We start from the raw sequence: 22,466 nt of genomic DNA on the forward strand, positions 1-22,466 counted from the left end.
TCGGCCGCCTCTATTCTAGATTGCTTCCACAGGGAAGGACAGCGCGCCGCAGGGCAGCTGGCGAAAAATTAAACTACTGTATGTAACAGAGGCAACAGCGGAGAGCTGCCAGTTGGAAGCCGATATTTCAAATTTTGACGGGATAAAACCCCATTGAGATGCACCATTTCGTTCCGAAGAAGATCCTGATAGAATACAGTACATACTGTATGCGGTGCGAAATCAGCTCTCGCAGATTCGTAGCTTTCACAAGCGTCTCAGTAGCGCAAAGGAGCCCATGTACTGTAGCACGTCAAGGAAAACGTTAAAAAAACATCAATCGCTATCCTACCCGTAGCACATCGCTGCTGGACAAGAGTGAGGCTCTGTCCCGTCTGCCAGGCGTGTCCGTCCGGCTGGGAGAATTAAGATTAAAGTCTCTTCCTGTAGGAAAGGAAAGCGGAGCTTTGGAAAAACTGCAGCTTTTTAGCGCTTATAACAAAAATAGTCCGAAAACTGAACCCTTCGCTTGTTCTAGTACACAGAGCATAGTAAAATAGTTTTCCTTCGCACTCAGATCTATTGACTTTCTGCCTGCGACGATATTTTTCTCTCCGGTTTTGTAGGCATGATGTCATAACACCATTCACAGAAACGTCCACCATACACCCAACCTAAAATGTATTTTAAGAACGTGTATTTATATTGTATAGTGATGAAAATGCATAATACGGTGTACTGCTTGCAAACGAGCGCACGGGGTGAACTTTGAGAAAAAAAAACATGTAGGAACGAAAGGCAAGAGATGCAATATAATTATTTTAAATAAAAAAAACGTCTCTTCTACCCTCGAGAACGCAGGTTGACGTACAGTAAATGCTTTCCGTTCTGAAACTTGGCTCAGCTCAGATTAATGCAGTTAACATTCATTTCTACGGACTGCATAGGAGTTGGTGCACTCCTAGAATTACAACCCCTTTGCGACCGAGCCCAATCTCTCCCAGCCATCGAATAGCCAGTGCAATGCTCCCTGACCCTCGCCGCAAGACGGGGAAAACTCAGTTATAAATATCAGCTGATTTGTGTGCAGGACCAATTAGCACACAGGGCACTGCATAAAATCCACTGCATGTAAGGCGAGTTGTGCACAAAGAATGAAGTCTTAGCAATTCTGAAGCCTTGGTTCAAGGTAAATGAAGTGCACAAAACTTGTTGTAAAACTCTTAATCATTGGCATTTAGGTGCTTTTTGGCAGATAGAAAACACTTCCACCATTCCTCATAACCCTTGTAATAAGGATTTGTGCAACCACCCATGCATATGAATATTGTAAAATAAGAGAACTGACAGGTCATATCTGTGACCATGAGACAGGAGGGGTATCTGAATAGCTCAGAAATCCTGAAATGGTACCATATGGTGTTTGCTCCTCAGTTAGCCAGTGAGAATCAGTAGGTTTTAATTAACCCATTTCTCTGGAAACTACAAGCCCCCCTCAACAGCCCATTTAGGGTTTAAGCAATTTAAACCAATGCAAAGGAACTAAACCTGTGCAAGATTTAAACACCCTCAATAACAATCAGGGATCAACATATAGTTCCGTATGATCAATAAGAGGAGTAAGTCTTAATGTAGAAGCAATATCATGACTTTTTAAATTGAAGGATCTAGAGGGTTGTAATATTATGGAAGAAGTCACAACTGGCTTTGGTAAATTAGTACCCCAGCATCCTTCAAGATGCCTTAGTTTACCTAGCAGTGAAGATAACCTCGTCGTTAGAGCAGTTACTGTAATTGATACAAGAGCCGTTTTACCCAAGCTATTAAGAGACAAATGGATCCACGTTACACAACACACAAGTTCAAAATCATCTTTATTAAGACTAGCTTTTTCCCACAAAAAGCTTTTCGGACACGACAGCTGAACCCTGAGGAGACAAAAAGGTAGTAGCTCATAACTGAGAAACGGGCAAAATGTTTCCCATTCAAGCAAGAGAAAAATGCCTGAAAGGACACTTTACAGGGAAGCAAAAGTTAATTCTGCTTGTAGAAAAGCAACATTTTCAAGTCTAGAGCAAAACCATGGAACAGGAGGAGTAACAATGAGAACTGAACATCTCTCCCACCAACACCTACCCTTCAGTCCCTGGGGCCCTCATCCTTTTCTGGACAGGGGGTCCTGACATAGCGCCTGTCAGTATCTGGGTATCTGAGAGGGCCCCAGAGACTGAGAGGAAGGAGGGACCAGTGTTTCCAATTGCCTGCATTTCTTTTGTATGTAAACAAGGAACCCCCCTTTGAGCATGTGCTTACCAGTTTCTGCTAAATGTCTTGTTCCAAAGGGAGCTCCAAGTACATCTGGTCCTCTGTGTGTAGTGGGGTTGTAACTTCTCAGTTCTTAGTTTGGTCATTGTTTCTCTTCAGGCTCCCCCCTGGTATCCTGTGTGGAGAGAGCATTCTGCTGATGGAAGTCAATCCTAATAAAGATGTTGAACTGAACGTTGTCTGTGTGTGGGGTGTAACTGAAAGGGGGGTGCTGGTATTTCTAGTCTAACTATAGTGTTTTGGGGGGAAATTGTCCAAATCTAGTTACCACTCCTGAATTTGAATATTACTTAGTCCTTCCTGGGTCATTCAAGATTTCTGACTTTAATGAAGTTGCAACCTGGTAACTCATGCTTGTAATCAAGATTCCACCTCATCATGCATGTAGGGGAAGCTCAACTGAACCCACACCCACTTCTGTCCTCCCTTAATCTGCCATGAGACAAATATAGAACTGCTTGGTCAATCTGACAAGGGTCTTCAGCACTGCTATTGCATTTAAAGATCCCATTTCTTGTCAATGAAGTTCCATTTTAAAAGGCCCTTAAGTCTACAGTATGTGCAGTATTACTTGAATGCCACTTCTCCAGACTCGTTAGACAATGGCTGAAGGGAAGTAGTGGCATGGTCTGTGCAGCAAACCAAATATTAGTAGGTGAGCTTTCATGATGATATGGAGCAGTAGGTAAGGTTTGGATGTGTAGTTGGAAGGGTGTGGGGCTCAAATACTAGGAGTGACTAATTGTATATGTGAGTAAGGCACTTCATTCAATTTGTGTAAAATACACAGCTGTATAAAAGCACCACCAAACAAAAGACATGTGCATTATTATTTTTTAAATGACAGTACATAGTGCTCTTAATGAGCCAATACCATTTAACATGCAACGCTCACAATGCTGCAACCTAGTGTTTCACACTAGGCAGGCCCCCTGACCTTTCACAACCTTGCTCTGGTTTGTGAAGCCTTTCTTTCAGGTACCTAGATACATGTATGTACATTTTGCAAACCCTGGTCTGATGAGGGTATGAACACTATCACTGTGATGGGTTTTGCAAGCAGGAAATGTAGTGATAGATTAGAAACAAAGGATTACATAGTTCAGGGGAAGGACTAAGTTTATCTGCAGGCAGTATTGGTTCTGTAAACTAGGGAAAAGGAATCCAAAAGCAACACAAAAAGGAAACAAGTGTTTATCGATAAATCAAATCTTGAGTTGTTTTATTCCTTATTACAGGCATGCACAACCATCACAAAGATAGGAATCAGATGGGTCAGATTTGATGATGAAACATGTATTCATCAGATGCAATTCAGTGTCCCCAGATTAATATATTAACAGCTACATTAGCTAGATTGAGTGATGGGCCTGTTTGTAGCCCTTCTAATGGTTTTAGATTCCTGGCACTATTGATAAGTAAAAAGCCACCCCATACTGCACAGAATAGCATAATAGCTATGTTTGGAAAATCGAGAAGACAAGAAAGAAAAGTACATGTTTTCTCAGGATAACTCCCCTCAGAAAGAAACCTTAGTACCAGTTTCAATATGCCCAAAAAACAGTAGGTCTTGGATAAGGGTTAACTTTCAGAACCAATGTGAATCAGAAATAAAACAGGAAACCCAGAAATTACTGGAAGCCATTTATTAACTATTGCCGGATAAACAAAACTGTCCTTATCATTGGGCCAAAAAAAGTTAGTCAATGTCACAGTCCCTTTTTAAAGTGGATGATCACACTGTTAACATCACAGTAAGAGTGAAAAATCTTGTACAGTAACTGCAAAGTTTCACCCTGACCTTTGAAGAAGATAAGAGCTAAATGAGATATAATTTCTTGTTTTTGTAGATTTTTGCAAACTATGCAGTCTAGTGGCTTGAAAAAGGCTTTGTGTTCAAATATACATATAAAGATGCTGCCTGTCCTTGGTCAGTAAGATTAGGGGCATGTATTTGGTGAGCTGGCTGTACGCCCAGAATATGAAAAGAACTAACTGTTGTCTAGTCTGCAACTTAGATAATTAGCATGTGTTGCCATCTTATCATTTGTTTAGAATGTCAGTCTTTTTGTTTAAAGGTATAAAGGACCATCTTCAGCTACTTATTTTTAAGTCTGGTGGTTGCAAGCCAGACTACCATATGCATATGTAAATAAAGAGACTTCTGCTTCACAGACACTGGAACTTTGTCATTTGTTTGACACTACACCTTAATGTTGATTTTCATTGAAAGCAGGTGCCTAGAGTTTCTTTTCCCCATCTTGGAAACATACTGTAGCTAACTAAGAATATCCACTCCATGTTAGAAAGCTCAAAGAATCTGACTGTTCTAATATTCCAACTAGAACACAGAAACACAACCACATCATCCAAGTCCTGTCTTCACTGCACTCGCTTCCCATATGATACCATGTACATCTCAAGGCTTTTTACTCAGAGATAGCTTAGCCTCCTAAGTGATCTTTTGTTTTTGTAAGCATCAATAAGACTATTCCAGTTGAAGGATGCGGTCGGTCTCAAAAAATGTCAAAGTCACAGAAATGTGCAGGTGGCAGAGCTTACAGTAACAGCCTTTAAACTGTGGAATGACTTACCAAACCTTAAGGATGCCCCATCTGTATCAGCTTCTTTATCAAAGCTGAAGAAGGTTTAGTTCTCTTTTACCCTAACTACCCAAAATTAATTATGTATAAAAACAATTACTAATGAAATGTGTTTTAAAACTTCACAAACCAAAGCAAGGTTGTGAAGAGTCAGAGAGCCTGCCTAGTGTAAAACACTTGGTTGCAGCATTGGGAGTATTGCATGTTAAATGGCACTAGCTCATTAGCAGCACCACCCTATCCCAGTGCATTGCCAGTCCTATGGTGCCACCTAAGTTTTTGGCAATAAAGTAAAACTACACATTCCAAGCATTGTAGAAACTCCCTGCTGAATTAACAGCTGTAGAGAGCTGCATCATAGAAGATGGCTTATGCCAAAACCTCATTTATAGCTCTTGTGATTAAGAAGTAACATTCCACAGAGGAGAGTAGAATGTCCTCATTTAAAAGTGTACATGCGTTTTATTTGGTAATGCTTTTATACTGCTGTGCATGTTACACACATTGAAGTGGTTTATCCATATATACTGTATAATTAGTCACACCTAGTATTTGAGCCCACACCCTTCCAACTACACATCCAAACCTTACCTACTGCTCCATATCATCATGAAAGCTCACCTACTAATATTTGGTTTGCTGCACAGACCATGCCACTACTTCCCTTCAGCCATTGTCTAACGAGTCTGGAGAAGTGGCATTCAAGTAATACTGCACATACTGTAGACTTAAGGGCCTTTTAAAATGGAACTTCATTGACAAGAAATGGGATCTTTAAATGCAATAGCAGTGCTGAAGACCCTTGTCAGATTGACCAAGCAGTTCTATATTTGTCTCATGGCAGATTAAGGGAGGACAGAAGTGGGTGTGGATTCAGTTGAGCCTCTCCTGCCTGCAGGACAAGGTTGGATCTTGATCATTCCAAGCATAAAAATTACCAGGCTGCAACTTCATTGAAGCCACAACTCATGAGTGACCACAAAAAAAAAAAAAAAGCTAAGTAATACTCAAATTCATGAGTAAAAAAAAGAAAAAAAAAATCTCATTTGGCAAATTCCCCCAAAACAGTATATTTAGACTAGAAACACCGCCCCACCTTCAGTTACACACCACACACAAAGTTCAGTTCAACATCTTTATTAGGATTGACTTCCATCAGCAGAATGCTCTCCCCACAGGAGACCAGGAACAGCCTGAAGAGAAACAATGAATTGAGAAGGTAAATCCCACCACACAGGACCAGATAAACTTGGAGCACCCTTTCGAACTACTCCTCAACCCACTGTAAAAGGAACAAGACATTAAGCAGAAACTAGTATGCACATGCCCAAAGAGGGTTCCTTATTTACATACAAGACAAACAAGCAACTGGAAACACTAATCCCTCCTACCTCTCAGTCCCTGGGGCCCTCATCCTTTCCCGGGCAGGGAGTCCTGACACACCGCCTGTCAGCATCTGGGTTCTCCAGCACAGGGATTTCTGAGACGGAGGGGGAAAGCACACAGAAGATGTTAAAGTCAGCATGTTGTAAAAAGCTTAAGTTTAATGAAGGTGCTTAACAGACACTCACTGCGGCCATCAAAACAGCCCTCCACACACTGCCGCTCAGACGGTAGGCACAGCTCTGTGGAGCACATGAAGTAGATCTGGAAGAGGGATTTTAAATTTAGGGCTTGCATATCAAGTTGCCATAGATATTTCACATGGAACTACAGAGTCGGCAACCACAAAAAGCCTCACCTCCTCATTGATGTAGGAGTAGGAGGTGCTGTCCAGGAACTGGAAGGTCTGGATGTGGAAGCGGCGGTGGTGCTTGGGCAGAGGCAGCTTGGAGTGGATGTGCAGGGTGGACGTGTGGCCGTAGTCCAGAGGGTTGGGGCAGCTGGAGAGAGGCACCAAGATCAGGACACTGCCTGCCACCCACTGACCAGCCCAGGGTTAGAGCTGCACAAGCAGGAGCCCCTCACCCGTCATAGAGCAGCACCCAGACAGCCTGGCCAGAGCGGGGGTAGGCAACGCAGTAGTGCACCAGCAGCACCAGGTTGGGGTCTGGAGCGTTCAGCAGTCGCACCTCCAGGTAGACTGGGTTCCCCAGTAGGAGCCGGAGGGGCCGGTGGTACTGAGGGTAGAACCTGGTGTAGCTCTCGTCTAGAAGATGGAGAAGGGATGGGTAGAGCTGTATACTGCAGCCAGACCAGAACACTACTGCATAGTGCAGTCTAGTCGGAAATGTTCCACTCTGGAACAGTCATTTCTTACCCCCTCAAGCCATGTCGCATTGAATACTCCCCTCGTGAGGAGCCGTTCAATAATCAACCTCTCACCTGTAGCAATCCTGAGCTGAACCCCAAACACTCCCTGGGACAGGACAGCAGAAGGCAGGTAAGGGCTCTTCACCAGGTAGCCTGTGCTGGCCAGGTTCCCTTCAGCATAGCGGCACTCCACCAGCAGCCTGGAGAGCAGGAGGCAAGCCATATTCCTCCATGTGGTAAGCTGGCCAGCACAAATCTCCATGATCAAAACCCTGCTCACCTGAAGGGGCTGTCCCTGGTAATGACTCCATAGTTCTGCATATTGCGTCTCGCCCGTGTCTCCACCTCAGCCAAGTAGATGGTGGTCTCTCCTACCACCTGAGCAGAGAGCAAGGTCAGTAACCATCAACTGCCTCTTGAGCGGGTCACTCCTACTTCTAATAAAGGAATTAGACACTCCTATATAGAGGATTAGGAGAACTGATTTTAAAGGGATCAGTGTACTCACAAAAGCATGGGTCCCACAGCCAGTGACAGGGAATTTGAAGATGGCAAATTCTGGGGTACAGATGACGGGGGTACAGGATGCGTTGCCAGCAATCACCAGGCTGGCAGGATCCACAGGGGGTACAGAGATGGTCCGAGGGACAGCAAAGACAAAGTGCTTGTCAGCAGTGCACTCTGGGGAGAGAAGAGCATGTCAGGATCTTCATTATTCTGGTCAGGAAGGTGCCTGGGACTGGATCAGTAAGGAGAGCCCTACCCTCCAGTGGATAGTAGCAAGAGGATGTTTTTGGGTCCACACAGCATCCCTTGGCCACGCAGTGGGCTGGAGAAATCCTCCCTGGACCGCAGACCACCTGATGGCTCCTGGGTAGTTGACATCCTGGGGAGACCAGATTGGATCCATCAACACACTTGTGGAGCCAGTTACCAGCTCTCCAACCTATACACTCACCCTCCCTTGGTTTGTAGGGGCGATAGGGACAGGACACCACAATCTCCCCTCTTGGGCCATCATTGGGATGGTACACCACCTTCACAGTGTAGTGCTGGTCCTGCAAAAAAAATAAAGGATCAGACAGATGAAGTTGCGATGGCAATCTCTGGAAGTGGGGTTGGCAAGTGGCAGATCTGAAAGTATCCAGGAACCTTCAGGAGAGCTGTTCTGTAGAATAGTAGAAGGCATGTTTACAGCCAAGATTTCAACCAACATCCTGAAGGTGTATGATCTGCAGTCTTGATTCACCCTCCACCCATCCTATTTTAAAGACTAAATACTCCCAAAAATAGTCCTCAATGGGCATGAACAAGAGTAAATTGCATCTCAGAGTGAACCCAGACTCATCCAACAGGTCATTCCATCTAGAACTCCTACTGAAATGTGTGAATGGTGAACTTCATGCAACAATACATTTACTTCTTGTCTGACAGATAGCAGGCTGGCCGCAAGATAAACAATTCCAGCCAGTCTGTTCCACACCTCACGCCATGAGTTCTTATGGTTGCTTAATTGATGGGTACCTAGATCGGCATCTACACTAGTAATTAAGAACTAGAACACCTTCGTATTTTCAAAATGAAAAGGCACGGAAGGAAGCCATGCTCGTGGTGCTCCATGCTTTCAGCAGGAAGAAAGCAACCTGGAGTCTTGCAGTACTTTATATAGGACAAGCCAAGCAGGAAAGGCTCCTGTAAGATACTGAAGTGCTTGTTGAGTCACAGCATGCAGAGACTTGTATTAAAACATCCATTTTATGCACTGTTGCTTGTGTTCAAGTTAACCAGAAGACTAAGCAAGAATTAACAAGCATCTTGCACTGATCTGCAGTCAAGAAGCTATGCTCAAAGAATATTGGTTTAACATGCCACATGTTCGGCATTCCAGCTTTCTAATGGCACCACCAAAATGCAGTTTTTATTCATCTTCTCAAAATGAAGAACCAGTACAAAGTGCTCGGAGAAGTAGAGTGCACACAGCATGAAATAACCATTAGAAGAGAGGTCAACATACTTGTGGCTGGGTGTGAAGCTATGCGAGAAATAGGATCATGGCACCAACATTTTTTCAGCACATGCTGGCATTCGCCCATTTCTTAATAACATGAGCTTAAAGAGCTGTGACACCTGAAGCTCAGGCCTGTCACTGTTAAGAGCACAAAGTCATTAACACTTCAGCTATGGGAGTGTCAAAAGGGATCGTTATTGGTCAGAAAAACTATTGGACCACTGAGGTCAAGAATGCAGATGTTACCTGCCCAGTTTTAATAGGTTTAAGCAACTCAAGCAGTCATTCTACAGTTATTAGCAAACTCTGTATTGATAGGAGCCTCAAATTTATAATAAAGGAACTTGACAAAATTCCATACATGTGTACCAAAAGAGATTAGGAAGATCCGTGCAGCAAAGGGTTCATCTTGCAATTGATTTGCCCTTCCTGGGGATTACACAGAGGTTTGTGCTTAACAGCTATAAAAGTTCAGCTACTTCACTAGTATGACTAAAACTAGCCTTACTGTTTAGTCATCTAAGAAGATGAGTGCATATTTAGCTTAACAGTCACTTTCTAGTTGCCCTCTAATTTAGTCTGACTCTTGGGGACTTGACAGGCCAGATTAACACCGATCTGAACCAACTTCTTGTAGACCACAGGCTTACAATCCTACCAATACTCATTTGTTTAGACAAGGTCTTACTTTCAGGCATGTTGTAGAATTGGAAATGGAAGGCATGTCTAATACTCAAGAAACAAAGCCCAAGCTCAGCCTCACCACAAGCCGAACATGGCAGCCAGTGTACAGGATGGTCAGGGTGTTCAGGTGCCGCCCTGCAGTCACAGAGTATCCACAGGATGGAGTGTCCAGCACAGACACCAAGCCGCCAGAAGAACCTGCACAGGGTACACAGGAGTCCAATTTTCCTTTGGCAGGATTTTATATATTGCAGGTGCAAAAAGCAAAATCAGCAATAGATTACAGCACACTGGATAGAGGCAGCCATATCATTTCAAGGTGCATCTCCAAATAGCTATCAGGACAGGGTAATGCTATAATCCACAGTGTCAAGGCACATTTAGAGAACCCTGGAACTGCTCAAAACACCACATCAAGCTCCCTGTTCCATTAGTGGCTAGGTAAAAGCCTCCTGCATTACCAGAGACCAGCAGTAAAAGCCCTTCCCCAGTCACTCACTCTGAACCTTGATCTCCTCCAGGGGGCCAGCAGGCAGGGTCACAGTCATGCACACCTCACTGCAGGAGATGGTCAGGCCTCTGGGAGGTGGGGGTGGAGGGACAACTGGAACATGGCAGGACACCGTGCCAGTCACCCATTTCCTCTGCTGTTTGTCATAGTATCTCACGGTCAGGGAGTAGTGTTGCCGCTGGTTCTTCCTCTGTGGTGGGGAACAGGGTTGCAGGTTAAAAGCACTGATGTAGAGCTGTTTGGATCAACTAGGGCACTATTGCTCTCACACAAGCTCCCAGGGTGTCCAAACCCAGAACTTCCCCTTACCCAGGTCCTGATGTAACACCCTTTGTAGGAAGCCACCAGCACCAGCCAGCTCCTGGTGGTCCACACCTTGTGCCCACAGTGCATTGGGAGACTGGTGACCAAGAGAGAAGCCATTTTGCCTGGGAGAAGGTGGAGTGTTAGAGGCTTACACATAAGTGGCCTTTCACAGCAGCTCTGTACAGCACCACAGATCTTCCCTTTGCAAGGGACATCCACTGCATCATGCCCCGAATTCCTCCACATTTACCTGGTCTTCTCTCAATGGAATTGATCAAAAAGGTACTGATCTGGAATGCATGCAGGTTCTCTTTGGTTACATTTGAAACATTATAAACTGGAGAATTGTCACAAAGGTACACTCCTCATATCTTCATTAAAAAAAAAAAAGAATCTGATACACAAGCATTCCTATTGTTCTAACCTAGCAGAACATCTCCCTGGTAAAGGGTCTGGTTTCAAGCACAGGTGTACCCATTTAGTGAGGCTACAGCTCAAACTACCATGAGGTTGAGGTTATTCTCCCAACTTGTATTCCACACCCAACCCCATGTTTAAGATCTAACATGCATAATTACAACTATGGAGCAAGGAGCAAGTAACCCACTGCACGACATACAATCCATGGAGCAAAAAGCACATTTGGAGGCACTGTAGACCTCGGAATTAGTAGGGATAGTCACAGAAGTATTTAGCCCCCAGCTTGTATTTCCCTACCAACCCCAATGAAAGTGTGATCTTCAAAGACAAGTAAAATATTCTGGAGATGTATCTACCCACTGAGGTACAGGGACAATTGTTTAGAGGGGCTGTCCTGCTACTTTTGGGGATACCACTGCAGCACAATCCTTTGTTTTTCAGCTCAGATGGCACATGAACAGGTTTTGATCTCCTGAACAGAGGATGGCACAACCTGTCCATGTATAGGGCTAGTGCAAGTACAGGCAGGGCAGAACCTCACCCTTCAGCAGGTAGACTCGGCTGAACCTCCTCACAGAGAACTTGAGCATCATGCTGCTCTTGCCACAGGACAGCAGGGGGCGGCTGTGGGATTGCTGCTGCTCGGGGTCACCCTGAGACTCTGGGAGGGAAGAGGACAGCAAGAAGTGTTACTGGGTACAAGACCTTCAAATTGGTAACTGCAGCAGCAAAGGTTTATTCCATGCTGAAAAGAGAAGAAAAACAGTTCCACAGCTGGAACTATCTTCAGGTGAAGGCTCTTTTCAGCCTTGAATAAACAGTTACTTGTTCCTGTGAAGAGCTACAAGAACACACTTCACTCTGAAGGAATTCCTGCTGTAACCCACTTATAGGAAAGTGGGAGCAGCCATATGCAAAGCACTCATGGAGATATTCCACTGGTCATGACCATTCCTATGCATTCCGGACTTCCTTTTAGAGGAAATACAGCAGAGCTACTTTACTACCATGCACTTGTATTCAGTCCAAAGACTTGCAGAAACTCCCTACCAGGGTCAGATGAAGGAGGATCTGCTTCAGAGGGACCAGTTGTCACTGCTGCCACATCTCTCTGCACATCAGCACTCGAGTCCTTATCCAGCTCTTCCCCCTCAGCATCAGAGCCCATTTCCATCAAGTCCTGCTCGTCCCCATTTAGTACCCCTCTCACCTCTCCAGCAGAATAACCATCATATCCATCTGGTGGGGTCTCCTGGAACGCAGGACTACCCATATTTGGCTCAAAGCCATCATAACCTTCCTCCTCATCAAAAACAGCATCATGACCCTCAAGCTGGGCTTGGGCCACCGCAACACAGAGCCATGCTAACAATCCAGGAAAAAGCAAATCCATCACACCCACTCCTCTACCCATTTTTATCATACAAAAACACTTCAAGAGCAGGAATAACTACCTCTCCTGCCGCTGGGGTTTATACACACGCACGGTGAGGCGCGCGCTGTCCTGTGGGCCAATCAGGAGCAGGTAAGGAAGTCCAGAACATTCTCACGCGCTGAGGTTTCGGACGCGGTGTTGAGAGTGAAATCACGTGACACAGCTTGACTACCCGTCTTCTGGCGTCATCAGTCTAAACTTAAACAATAAAAATATAACCTTGAGAAATTTAAAGATTTACAGCAATGAGGAACAGTAAATCTCATTAATACATCTTGTAAACAAACTTATAAAATCGCGATGAAATGCCGTTGATCCAATGGCACTGTGATGTGTTTGAATTTCACAATGATTCTTCATAATATTAATATTATAGCTGTGATGCAGATCGCGGTAACTTTCACTGTGTTCGAAGATCCCGCTGTGTTGATGACCTGAGCAAATTGAAACGCCAGCAAACACCTCCGTATGACAATACATTCTCACGAGCCGATATTAGACATGAAGGTTGAAAGCGAAGGCAGGTGACAACAAGTTTACTACGGGAGTCTTGTTCAAGGTGAGAAGTGTGTTCATAACGGGAACATTTAACCAGTTCATTTCCGTCCAGTTGTATTGCTAATACGGACAGAGTGTGAGTCGGCATAACTTTTTAAAAACGCATCTCCTTGAGGTTGACTCCCACTACAGACAGCACAAACGAAGAAACCCATCTCATTCGTTAGTGCTACGTTTGTGCCGGTTGGTGCTGTTGAAAGTAGCGTTTTGCTGCTGTCGATTCCGAGATACACTGTAGGTCCTTGTTTGTTCGGGCAATCACGTGACTGTACAAGCCAGTTTAAAGGTACCAACACACCCGGTACTTTTAACTACTTGATGTGATGAAACCAACGGATGCAATCTGTTTCGGTGAAAGCTTCTTCTCGCGAATTGCAATTGTAATCTATAGTCACAACTGTAACAATATTTTTCAAGTTTCACTAGCGTGTGTAACGATCATTATAACGTTCTCGACAAATGAAGCTTTCAAAGAGGTCTTTGTGGAGATGCAGAAAATCTGTCAGGAATCATTTCAGCTCTCTGCCATTGGTGTCAACTTATCAAAGATCACAATTGAAAGATCTGATGGTCGTGATCTTTCTGTATTTGCATCATACTTCGAAAAGGGAGGCGCTATTTTCAAATGCAAAACGTCCACCCACCGAACTCAAGTTGCACAAAATGCAATTGATTTCAACACATCGAGTAATTAAAGGTACCGAGTGTGTTGGTACTTTTAAACTTCCTTGTAGATACAGTCTATGTTCGGTTGTTTTATCTGAAAATAAAAAGACTGTCCAAGATTCCCCTGGTCTGCATGTGAGACGGTAGAGTTTCCAATGTTGTTTTGCAGTCAAATTACGAACTACCTGGGTTAACTTGGTGCACAGTGCCCCCTTTAAAAAATCCTGATTCTTTTTCACATGTACGATTTTTTCTTTTTGCTTAATCAATCAATGAAAGTTTATTTATCAAATCCACAATACACCGTGCACCATTAGTTGCTGGCAATGAAATGTCTTTTCTGCCAGCTCACCGGGGCTGAAAATCACAAGATTCAAGTGACAAAATAAGGTTATAATAATAGATAAGTGTCAAAGTAAGGTGAACCCTTTGGGCGAGGAATATTCCTGCCTCGTGTACGACTACGCCACCTAGCAATACAAACGGGGTGCTAGGGCCCCTCTACATTACCACAGGTTCTGTTTATCTCCCAGAATCACCAATGCACACACAGACCAGCGACAAGCATTAGTATTGTATAAGTGCCCTTTTTATTGTCTAACTACAATACATTCACATTCACTATCACCCAAAAACACAATGAAAACAGCATTCGCAGAAGCAAAAATTCCTTCCCAGGGTCATAACGAATACAGAGGGGCAGCAGTCTTCCCTGTAATATACTGAAGAGAGCTATTCAAACGTTTCTACTTAGTATCTGTAGTCTCTGATGGCCCACTTGAAGGAGAGGGGTATTGCCCCATCTCCGTTCAGGTAACAGTAGAAATCCTCTGCAGGCTGTATTACATTCCCCTCAGTTTGAATCGGCTAGCTGTGCCAGTTTCCTTGTTCCTTGTCTTCAGGTGTTAAAGTCTCTGTACAGTACCTCTGTTCCAATACCAGTGTCTCCCGTGCTCCTCAGTTACTGAACCAGTAGTTCCTTGCCTCCAGGTATTCGACATCTCTGCACAGCACCTCTGTGGTCTCGCACTCTGCAGCTTCCCTTGTGCTGCCTGTGTTGTCTCCAGGGTCCAGTAGGAATCGGGAGCCCCCTCTGTTCTGTCTCAGGTCTTTTTATCCCCCTCCTTAGCCTATCCCTTTCAGGGGGGTTACTACTGTCCCTATCAGAATCGGGTTTGCCCAGTATTTTTCCCAGGAGGAAGCTTGTGCTGTTTGAAGGGTGTGTGAGTGCCGAGCTAGGTGTCATGGGACCTTATCAGTTCACCCCTTGGTATGGCTAAATACATATGCCGAATACAATTAAATGTATGAAAACAATGGTCTTGTGATACAGGAAGTTACTAATCCTAACTCTTTAAAAATACATTGCTTGAAACACGAATCTTTAAATGGCCCTTGATTTGCATACTAATTTAAAAAGAACCCAAGGAGAAACCGATGACTTTGGTGTTTTCAGTGGAGATCGGGTTCATTGGTATAGCATACAGCAGGTGTGGGAAAATACACATAGCTGAGCAAGGATTGAGATTAGAAAATGGCACATGTCCATGTGTAAATATTGATTTATTGACTGTTTCACTGGTGTCTGTGGGTATTTTAGCATTGTATGATAGAATAATCTAGACATTTGTAGAATAATAGCACCAGAGAGCTGACAATACATAGACACTTTTCTATATGAAAGCAAGTGTTAAGGACAAAAATGTCCTTTTAACCGCAACAGGGCTGAAGTCTTGCTTCTGGGCTCCTCCCATTAACTCTGTGAAGCCAGTGCAGTATCTGTCTGTGGAAGACACTGCACCTGCCACTCATTAGATCCAGGCACCTAGATGTGCAAATATTGTAAAATCATCCTCCTTCCTCCTCAAATATCAGACTATGCCCTATGTTTACCCCTAACAGTAGCTACAAGTTAGTCACCATTTTCATCCTCTTTGAAATTGATTACTACAACTCTTGGCTCACCAGGGTGCCTACATTCACAGGGAACAAAACCATATGTGCAGAATGCTTGTGGAAGTGATCCAAACATTCTTTAGAAGGGTTTTTATGGACCTGGTTCTGTGTCTGCCATTTTATTCTCGTACTCTATTGCAAACCCCTTTTCTTCCCCCACCATTTCTGGCATTGTTGCCTCCTTTGCTTGGTTTTTTACTATAGTGAAGTGACATGAGAAGCCACTTTTAAAAAGGATCCATCTGAAGTTCATTGGAACATATTGTCCTGCACTTATTTGAAACTGCCATCAAGAGGAGTACCGTTTGTGCTAATCTAACTTCCAGAAAGTCCTACAACCCACCCACTAGAGGGTTTCCACAAAATGAAAATGCCAATGACAAGACTGCTGCTGTCACTATTCTGTGGTAGCAAAGCCCATTAACATTCTTAGACAGTAGGGCTTTGAATATCTCACTCACCCAAGAGTGTCTTTAACTAGACCAATTCCAAATGGCAATGAAACTTCTGAACATGGAAGCTTCTCATGCCTACTAATAGCACAACTGCACCCATCTCTACAGCAGCATATTTTAAATGCCCTAGGTACAAGAACTGCTCCAGGACCCTTGAATACTTCTGGCCAAACCATCACATTTAGGCATGGCCATGTGAAATGGTTGCACTGCCTACAACCCACTCAATGGAGTAGAGCTCCACAAACATTCTCTAATGCAATTGGTCTCAAACCTCAGCTGATGTGAAACCTGAGAAAGTAACACTGCATACAGTATATACCAAAAAAAATAGCAAAGCCTATTACTCAAGTGAATTATAACCCCTTCCAGAACATCCAAGTCAGGTTGACACTTCATGATGGAAGCAGACTGCCAGAGGTGGCAGTAATCTGTTGACCAACAGCGAGACCCAGTCCCGCAGGAACTACAATTCAGTGGCAAAGGACACCATTAGACCCTTACAGGTTGGTAACATGACCATGGATAATTACACCCATTTTACTTGTCCAAGAGCCCAAATAACCCCCCCCCCCTCTCCAGTTAAAGCACACAGTACTCAGAATCACTTTCAACACCTTTATTAGGACCAACTTCCAACAGAACCAGCTCTTCAGACACAGGTTGCTGGTCCCTGAAGCAGCAGGCAAGAACCTGAAAAAGTGGTTGAAGCCCCATTATGGGCAGGAAAAACAGGATTTTCTGGAGATACATACAATGGGAGAAAAACAACAAAGGAATCAGGCCTTGGATGCCCTGAAAAAAAGCCTCCATGCAAAGGGGTCCCATAGGAATTTAGCAACACTGGTACCCCACACCTACCCCTCAGTCCTTAGGGCCCTCATCCTTTCCTGGACAGGGGGTCCTGACACAGCGCCTGTCAGCATCTGGGTTCTCCAGCACTGGGATTTCTGCAAGAGAAGATCAGATAGTGGGCTCCCGAGGTAAAGATACTATTGCAAAGCATCCGATGTGCATGGACAGAAGGAACACACGGAGAAGACCTTAAATAGAGACTCACTGCGGCCATCAAAGCAGCCCTCCACACACTGCCGCTCAGACGGTAGGCACAGCTCTGTGGAGCACATGAAGTAGATCTGGAAGAGGGATTTTAAAATTAGGGCTTGCAGATCAAGTTGCCATAGATATTTCACATGGAACTACAGAGTCTGCAACCACAAAAAGCCTCACCTCCTCATTGATGTAGGAGTAGGAGGTGCTGTCCAGGAACTGGAAGGTCTGGATGTGGAAGCGGCGGTGGTGCTTGGGCAGAGGCAGCTTGGAGTGGATGTGCAGGGTGGACGTGTGGCCGTAGTCCAGAGGGTTGGGGCAGCTGGAGAGAGAGGCACCAAGATGAGGACTCTGCCTGCAACCTACTGACCAGCCCAGGGTTAGAGCTGCACAAGCAGGAGCCCCTCACCCATCATAGAGCAGCACCCAGACAGCCTGGCCAGAGCGGGGGTAGGCAACGCAGTAGTGTACCAGCAGCACCAGGTTGGGGTCTGGAGCGTTCAGCAGTCGCACCTCCAGGTAGACTGGGTTCCCCAGCAGGAGCCGGAGAGGCCGGTGGTACTGAGGGAAGAACCTGGAGTAGCTCTCGTCTAGAGGAAGATGGAGAAGGGATGGGTGGAGCTGTATGCTGTGGCCGGATCATAAAGCCATGGCATTGTGGAGGCTAGCATAGCCAGTCATTTCTCTTACCCCTCAAGCCATGTTGCATTGTACACTCCCCTCTTGAGAGGAGCCATTTGATTATTAACTGCTCTCACCTGTAGCAATCCGGAGCTGCACCCCAAACACTCCGTGGGACAGGACAGCAGAGGGCAGGTAGGGGCTCTTCACCAGGTAGCCTGTGCTGGCCAGGTTCCCCTCAGCATAGCGGCACTCCACCAACAGCCTGCAGAGCAGGAGGCAAGCCATATTCCTCCATGTGGTAAGCTGGCCAGCACAATAGATCTCGATCAAAACCCTGCTCACCTGAAGGGGCTGTCCCTGGTAATGACTCCATAGCTCTGCATATTGCGTCTTGCCCGTGTCTCCACCTCAGCCAAGTAGATGGTGGTCTCTCCTACCACCTGAGCAGAGAGCAAGGTCAGTAACCATCAACTGCCTCTTGAGCAGGTCCCTCTTACTTCCAATAAAAGAATTCTATTCCCCTATACAGACAATTGGGAGAACCAATTTTAATGGGATCAGTGTACTCACAAAAGCATGGGTCCCACAGCCAGTGACAGGGAATTTGAAGATGGCAAACTCTGAGGTACAGATGACAGGGGTGCAGGATGCGTTGCCAGCAATCACCAGGCTGGCAGGATCCACAGGGGGTACAGAGATGGTCCGAGGGACAGCAAAGACAAAGTGCTTGTCAGCAGTGCACTCTGGGGAGAGAGGAATATGTCAGGATCTTCATTATTCTGGTCAGGAAGGTGCCTGGGACTGGGTCAGTAAGGAGAGCCCTACCCTCCAGTGGATAGTAGCAAGAGGATGTTTCTGGGTCCACACAGCATCCCTTGGCCACGCAGTGGGCTGGAGAAATCCTCCCTGGACCACAGGGCACCCGATGGCTCTTGGGTAGTTGACATCCTGGGAAGACCAAATTGGATCCATCAGCATAGCTATGGATCCAGTTACCAACTCTCCAACCTATTCACTCACCCTCCCTTGGTTTGTAGGGATGATAAGGGCAGGACACCACCACCTCACTTCTTGGGCCACCATTGGGAATGTACACCACCTTCACAGTGTAGTGAAGATCCTGCAAGGGAAAGAGAGAATAAGACATATGCAGTTGTGTGCAGATGGCCAACCCCATTTCCAGATCTGAAAGTACCCAGGAACTACCAGAAGGGCTATTCTGTAGAGCAGTGGAAGGTATGTTTACAGCCAGGTTTTCAACCCACATCCTGAAGGTGAGTGATCCACAGTGTTAATTTACCCCCCCGACCCCACATCCTATTTTATAAAATCTCAAATATTCCACAATAAGCATAACCAAGAGTAAATTGCATCTTGGAATGACCTGTCTAAAGGTGTGGATTCATTCCATCTAAAACTCCTAGTGAAATAAATAGTCCTATGAAGTTAAACGTTCACACATTTACTTCAGGTCTGACAGATGCAAGCTCGCTGTAAGTGTATGCACTTCCAGCTAGTCTGTTCCACACTTCAGGTTACAAATTCTTAATTGATTGGTACCTACAGTAGATAGGTGTATACACTGTAGTAATTAGTAATTAGAGTAGCTGGTTTTTAACAAGATGAGAAGCCTATATAATACTCAGGAAATACAAAGCCCAAGCTCAGCCTCACCACAAGCCGGACATGGCAGCCAGTATACAGGATGGTCAGGGTGTTCAGGTGCCGCCCTGCAGTCACAGAGTATCCACAGGATGGAGTGTCCAGCACAGACACCAGGCTGCCAGAAGAACCTGCACAGGGTACACAGGAGTCCAATTTTCCTTTGGCAGGATTTTATATATTGCAGGTGCAAAAAGCAAAATCAGCAATAGATTACCGCACACTGGATAGAGGCAGCCATATCATTTCAAGGTGCATCTCCAAATAGCTATCAGGACAGGGTAATGCTATAATCCACAATGTCAAGGCACAGTTGGAGAACCCTGGAACGGCTCAAAACACCACATCAAGCTCCCTGTTCCATTAGTGGCTAGGTAAAAGCCTCCTGCATTACCAGGGACCAGCAGTAAAAGCCCTTCCCCAGTCACTCACTCTGAACCTTGATCTCCTCCAGGGGGCCAGCAGGCAGGGTCACAGTCATGCACACCTCACTGCAGGAGATGGTCAGGCCTCTGGGAGGTGGGGGTGGAGGGACAACTGGAACATGGCAGGACACCGTGCCAGTCACCCATTTCCTCTGCTGTTTGTCATAGTATCTCACCGTCAGGGAGTAGTGTTGCCGCTGGTTCTTCCTCTGTGGTGGGGAACAGGGTTGCAGGTTAAAAGCACTGATGTAGAGCTGTTTGGAGCAACTAGGGCACTATTGCTCTTGCACAAGCTCCCAGGGTGTCCAAACCCAGAACTTGCCCTTACCCAGGTCCTGATGTAACACCCTTTGTAGGAAGCCACCAGCACCAGCCAGCTCCTGGTGGTCCACACCTTGTGCCCACAGTGCTTTGGGAGACTGGTGACCGAGAGAGGAGCCATTTTGCCTGGGAGAAGGTGGAGCGTTAGAGGCTTACACATAACTGGCCTTTCACAGCAGCTCTGTACAGCACCACAAAGCAAGAACACAGATTCCCCCCACTTTCTAGGGACATCCACTGCATCATGCCCCTAATTCTGGTCCTCCACACTTGCCTGCTCTTCTCTCAATTTAATTCAAAGGGTACTGAACTGGAATGCATGCAGGTTCTCTTTGGTTACAATAGAAACTGGAGGCTTAGCACAATGGTACACACCCTGCATCTTCATAAAAAAAGAAGAATCAGATACAAGCATTAGCATTCTTACCTAGCAGAGCACATCCCCCCGGTAAATGTGGTTTCAAGCATCTTGTGCACAGACATACCCATTTAGGGAGATACAATCCATTGAGCAAAAAAAGCACATTCATTTGGAGGCACTGTCGACTTAATAGAATTAAGAGATCGTCACAGAAGTATTTACCCCATACATTGTATGGAACAAGATCCCCATATCCATTCCCATGAAATGATATGATGTTCAAAGACGAGCAGAATGTTCTGGGGGTGTATCTACCCATTGAGGTACAGGGACAATTGTTTAGAGAGGCTGTCCAGCTATTTTTGGGGATACCACTGCAGCACAATCCTTTGTTTTACAGCTCAAATGGCGCATGAACAGGTTTTGAGCTCAAAAACAGAGGATGGAGACCCTGTCCACGTATAGGGCTAGTGCAGGTACAGGCAGGGTAGAACCTCACCCTTCAGCAGGTAGACTCGGCTGAACCTCCTCACAGAGAACTTGAGCATCATGCTGCTCTTGCCACAGGACAGCAGGGGGCGGCTGTGGGATTGCTGCTGCACGGGGTCACCCTGAGACTCTGGGAGGGAAGAGAGGACAGCAAGAAGTGTTACTGGGTACAAGACCTTCAAGTTGGTAGCTGTATCAGCAAAGGTTTATTCCATGCTGAAAAGAGAAGAAAAACAGTTCCAGCTTTGGAGCCTTCTTCAGGTGAAGGCTCCACAGCCAAAACAGTGTTCTCTACTCTCAGCATGGAATAAGTCTTTACTTGATTCTGTGAAGAGCTACAAGAACACATTTCACTATAGATTACTAAAATCCCTTCACAAGGAATTTCTGCTGTAACCTACTCAAAAGGAAATAGGAGCAAAGCAGTCATGTAGATATTCCACTGGTCATAACGATGCATCCAGCCTTCCTTTGAGAGAAAATACAGCAGAACTAGTTGACTACCACGCAGTTGTATTCAGTCCACAGATTTGAAGAAACTCCCTACCAGGGTCAGATGAAGGAGGATCTGCTTCAGAGGGACCAGTTGTCACTGCTGCCACATCTCTCTGCACATCAGCACTCGAGTCCTTATCCAGCTTTTCCCCCTCCGCATCAGAGCCCATTTCCATCAAGTCCTGCTCGTCCCCATTTAGTACCCCTCTCACCTCTCCAGCAGAATAACCATCATATCCATCTGGTGGGGTCTCCCGGAATACAGGACTACCCACATTTGGCTCAAAGCCATCATAACCTTCCTCTTCACCAAAAACAGCATCATGACCCTCAAGCTGGGCTTGGGCCACTGCAACACAGAGCCATGCTAACAATCCAGGAAAAAGCAAATCCATCACACCCACTCCTCTCCCCATTTTTTCATACAAAAACACTTCAAGAGCAGGAATAACTACCTCTCCTGCCGCTGGGGTTTATACACACGCACAGTGAGGCGCGCGCTGTGCTGTGGGCCAATCAGGAGCAGGTAAGGAAGTCCAGAACATTCTCACGCGCTGAGGTTTCGGACGCGGTGTTGAGAGTGAAATCACGTGACACAGCTTGACTGCCCGTCTTCTGGCGTCATCAGTCTAAACTTAAACAATAAAAATATAACCTTGAGAAATTTAAAGATTTACAGCAATGAGGAACAGTAAATCTCATTAATACATCTTGTAAACAAACGTATAAAATCGCGATGAAATGCCGTTGATCCAATGGCACTGTGATGTGTTTGAATTTCACAATGATTCTTCCTAATATTAATATTATAGCTGTGATGCAGATCGCGGTAACTTTCACTGTGTTCGAAGATCCCGCTGTGTTGATGACCTGAGCAAAT

The 22,466-nt window shown here is 45.3% G+C and overlaps 2 protein-coding genes across 5 annotated transcripts; both read right to left on the minus strand.

The window, feature by feature from the left end:
- Nucleotides 1-6,028: 6,028 nt before the first annotated feature.
- Nucleotides 6,029-14,859, minus strand: LOC148659769 (zona pellucida sperm-binding protein 4-like). Of its 3 annotated transcripts, none has more exons than XM_088633931.1 (16): nucleotides 14,733-14,859; nucleotides 12,140-12,717; nucleotides 11,631-11,750; nucleotides 10,673-10,791; nucleotides 10,352-10,553; nucleotides 9,932-10,050; nucleotides 8,119-8,218; nucleotides 7,924-8,046; nucleotides 7,669-7,841; nucleotides 7,441-7,538; nucleotides 7,233-7,360; nucleotides 6,876-7,056; nucleotides 6,649-6,790; nucleotides 6,479-6,554; nucleotides 6,299-6,387; nucleotides 6,029-6,100 (listed from the first exon to the last, which is right to left on the minus strand). In XM_088633931.1, the coding sequence occupies exons 2-15, from the start codon at nucleotides 12,510-12,512 to the stop codon at nucleotides 6,302-6,304; spliced, it is 2,040 nt and encodes a 679-aa protein (XP_088490057.1). In that variant the 5' UTR covers nucleotides 12,513-12,717; nucleotides 14,733-14,859; the 3' UTR covers nucleotides 6,029-6,100; nucleotides 6,299-6,301. The 3 variants fall into 3 exon arrangements, with proteins under 3 accessions (XP_088490057.1, XP_088490055.1, XP_088490056.1); XM_088633929.1 differs by having other exon boundaries at nucleotides 14,674-14,847; XM_088633930.1 differs by having other exon boundaries at nucleotides 12,140-12,722; nucleotides 14,674-14,847.
- Nucleotides 14,860-16,763: 1,904 nt separating this feature from the next.
- On the minus strand, nucleotides 16,764-22,056 carry LOC148659770 (zona pellucida sperm-binding protein 4-like). Of its 2 annotated transcripts, none has more exons than XM_088633932.1 (15): nucleotides 21,639-22,056; nucleotides 21,102-21,221; nucleotides 20,249-20,367; nucleotides 19,928-20,129; nucleotides 19,508-19,626; nucleotides 18,854-18,953; nucleotides 18,659-18,781; nucleotides 18,404-18,576; nucleotides 18,176-18,273; nucleotides 17,968-18,095; nucleotides 17,619-17,799; nucleotides 17,390-17,531; nucleotides 17,220-17,295; nucleotides 17,021-17,109; nucleotides 16,764-16,954 (listed from the first exon to the last, which is right to left on the minus strand). In XM_088633932.1, the coding sequence occupies exons 1-14, from the start codon at nucleotides 22,000-22,002 to the stop codon at nucleotides 17,024-17,026; spliced, it is 2,031 nt and encodes a 676-aa protein (XP_088490058.1). In that variant the 5' UTR covers nucleotides 22,003-22,056; the 3' UTR covers nucleotides 16,764-16,954; nucleotides 17,021-17,023. The 2 variants fall into 2 exon arrangements, with proteins under 2 accessions (XP_088490058.1, XP_088490059.1); XM_088633933.1 differs by having other exon boundaries at nucleotides 16,764-16,852; nucleotides 21,639-22,043.
- Nucleotides 22,057-22,466: the final 410 nt, after the last annotated feature.

The sequence above is a fragment of the Lepisosteus platostomus genome, chromosome 6 (genome assembly GCF_059453375.1).
Source record: "Lepisosteus platostomus isolate fLepPlt1 chromosome 6, fLepPlt1.hap1, whole genome shotgun sequence".
Lineage (NCBI taxonomy): Eukaryota > Metazoa > Chordata > Actinopteri > Semionotiformes > Lepisosteidae > Lepisosteus > Lepisosteus platostomus.

Coding starts and splice junctions, on each gene's coding strand:
- LOC148659769 (XM_088633931.1), bottom strand. CDS start 12,512: ATGATAAAAATGGGTAGAGGAGTGGGTGTGATGGATTTGCTTTTTCCT. Junction 10,792..11,630: donor CCGAGTCTACCTGCTGAAGG/GTGAGGTTCTGC, acceptor ACCTTCTCCCAG/GCAAAATGGCTTCTCTCTTG. Junction 7,539..7,668: donor GCTGTGGGACCCATGCTTTT/GTGAGTACACTG, acceptor CTCTCTGCTCAG/GTGGTAGGAGAGACCACCAT.
- LOC148659770 (XM_088633932.1), bottom strand. CDS start 22,002: ATGGGGAGAGGAGTGGGTGTGATGGATTTGCTTTTTCCTGGATTGTTA. Junction 18,274..18,403: donor GCTGTGGGACCCATGCTTTT/GTGAGTACACTG, acceptor CTCTCTGCTCAG/GTGGTAGGAGAGACCACCAT. Junction 17,800..17,967: donor GCAGCTCCGGATTGCTACAG/GTGAGAGCAGTT, acceptor ATCTTCCTCTAG/ACGAGAGCTACTCCAGGTTC.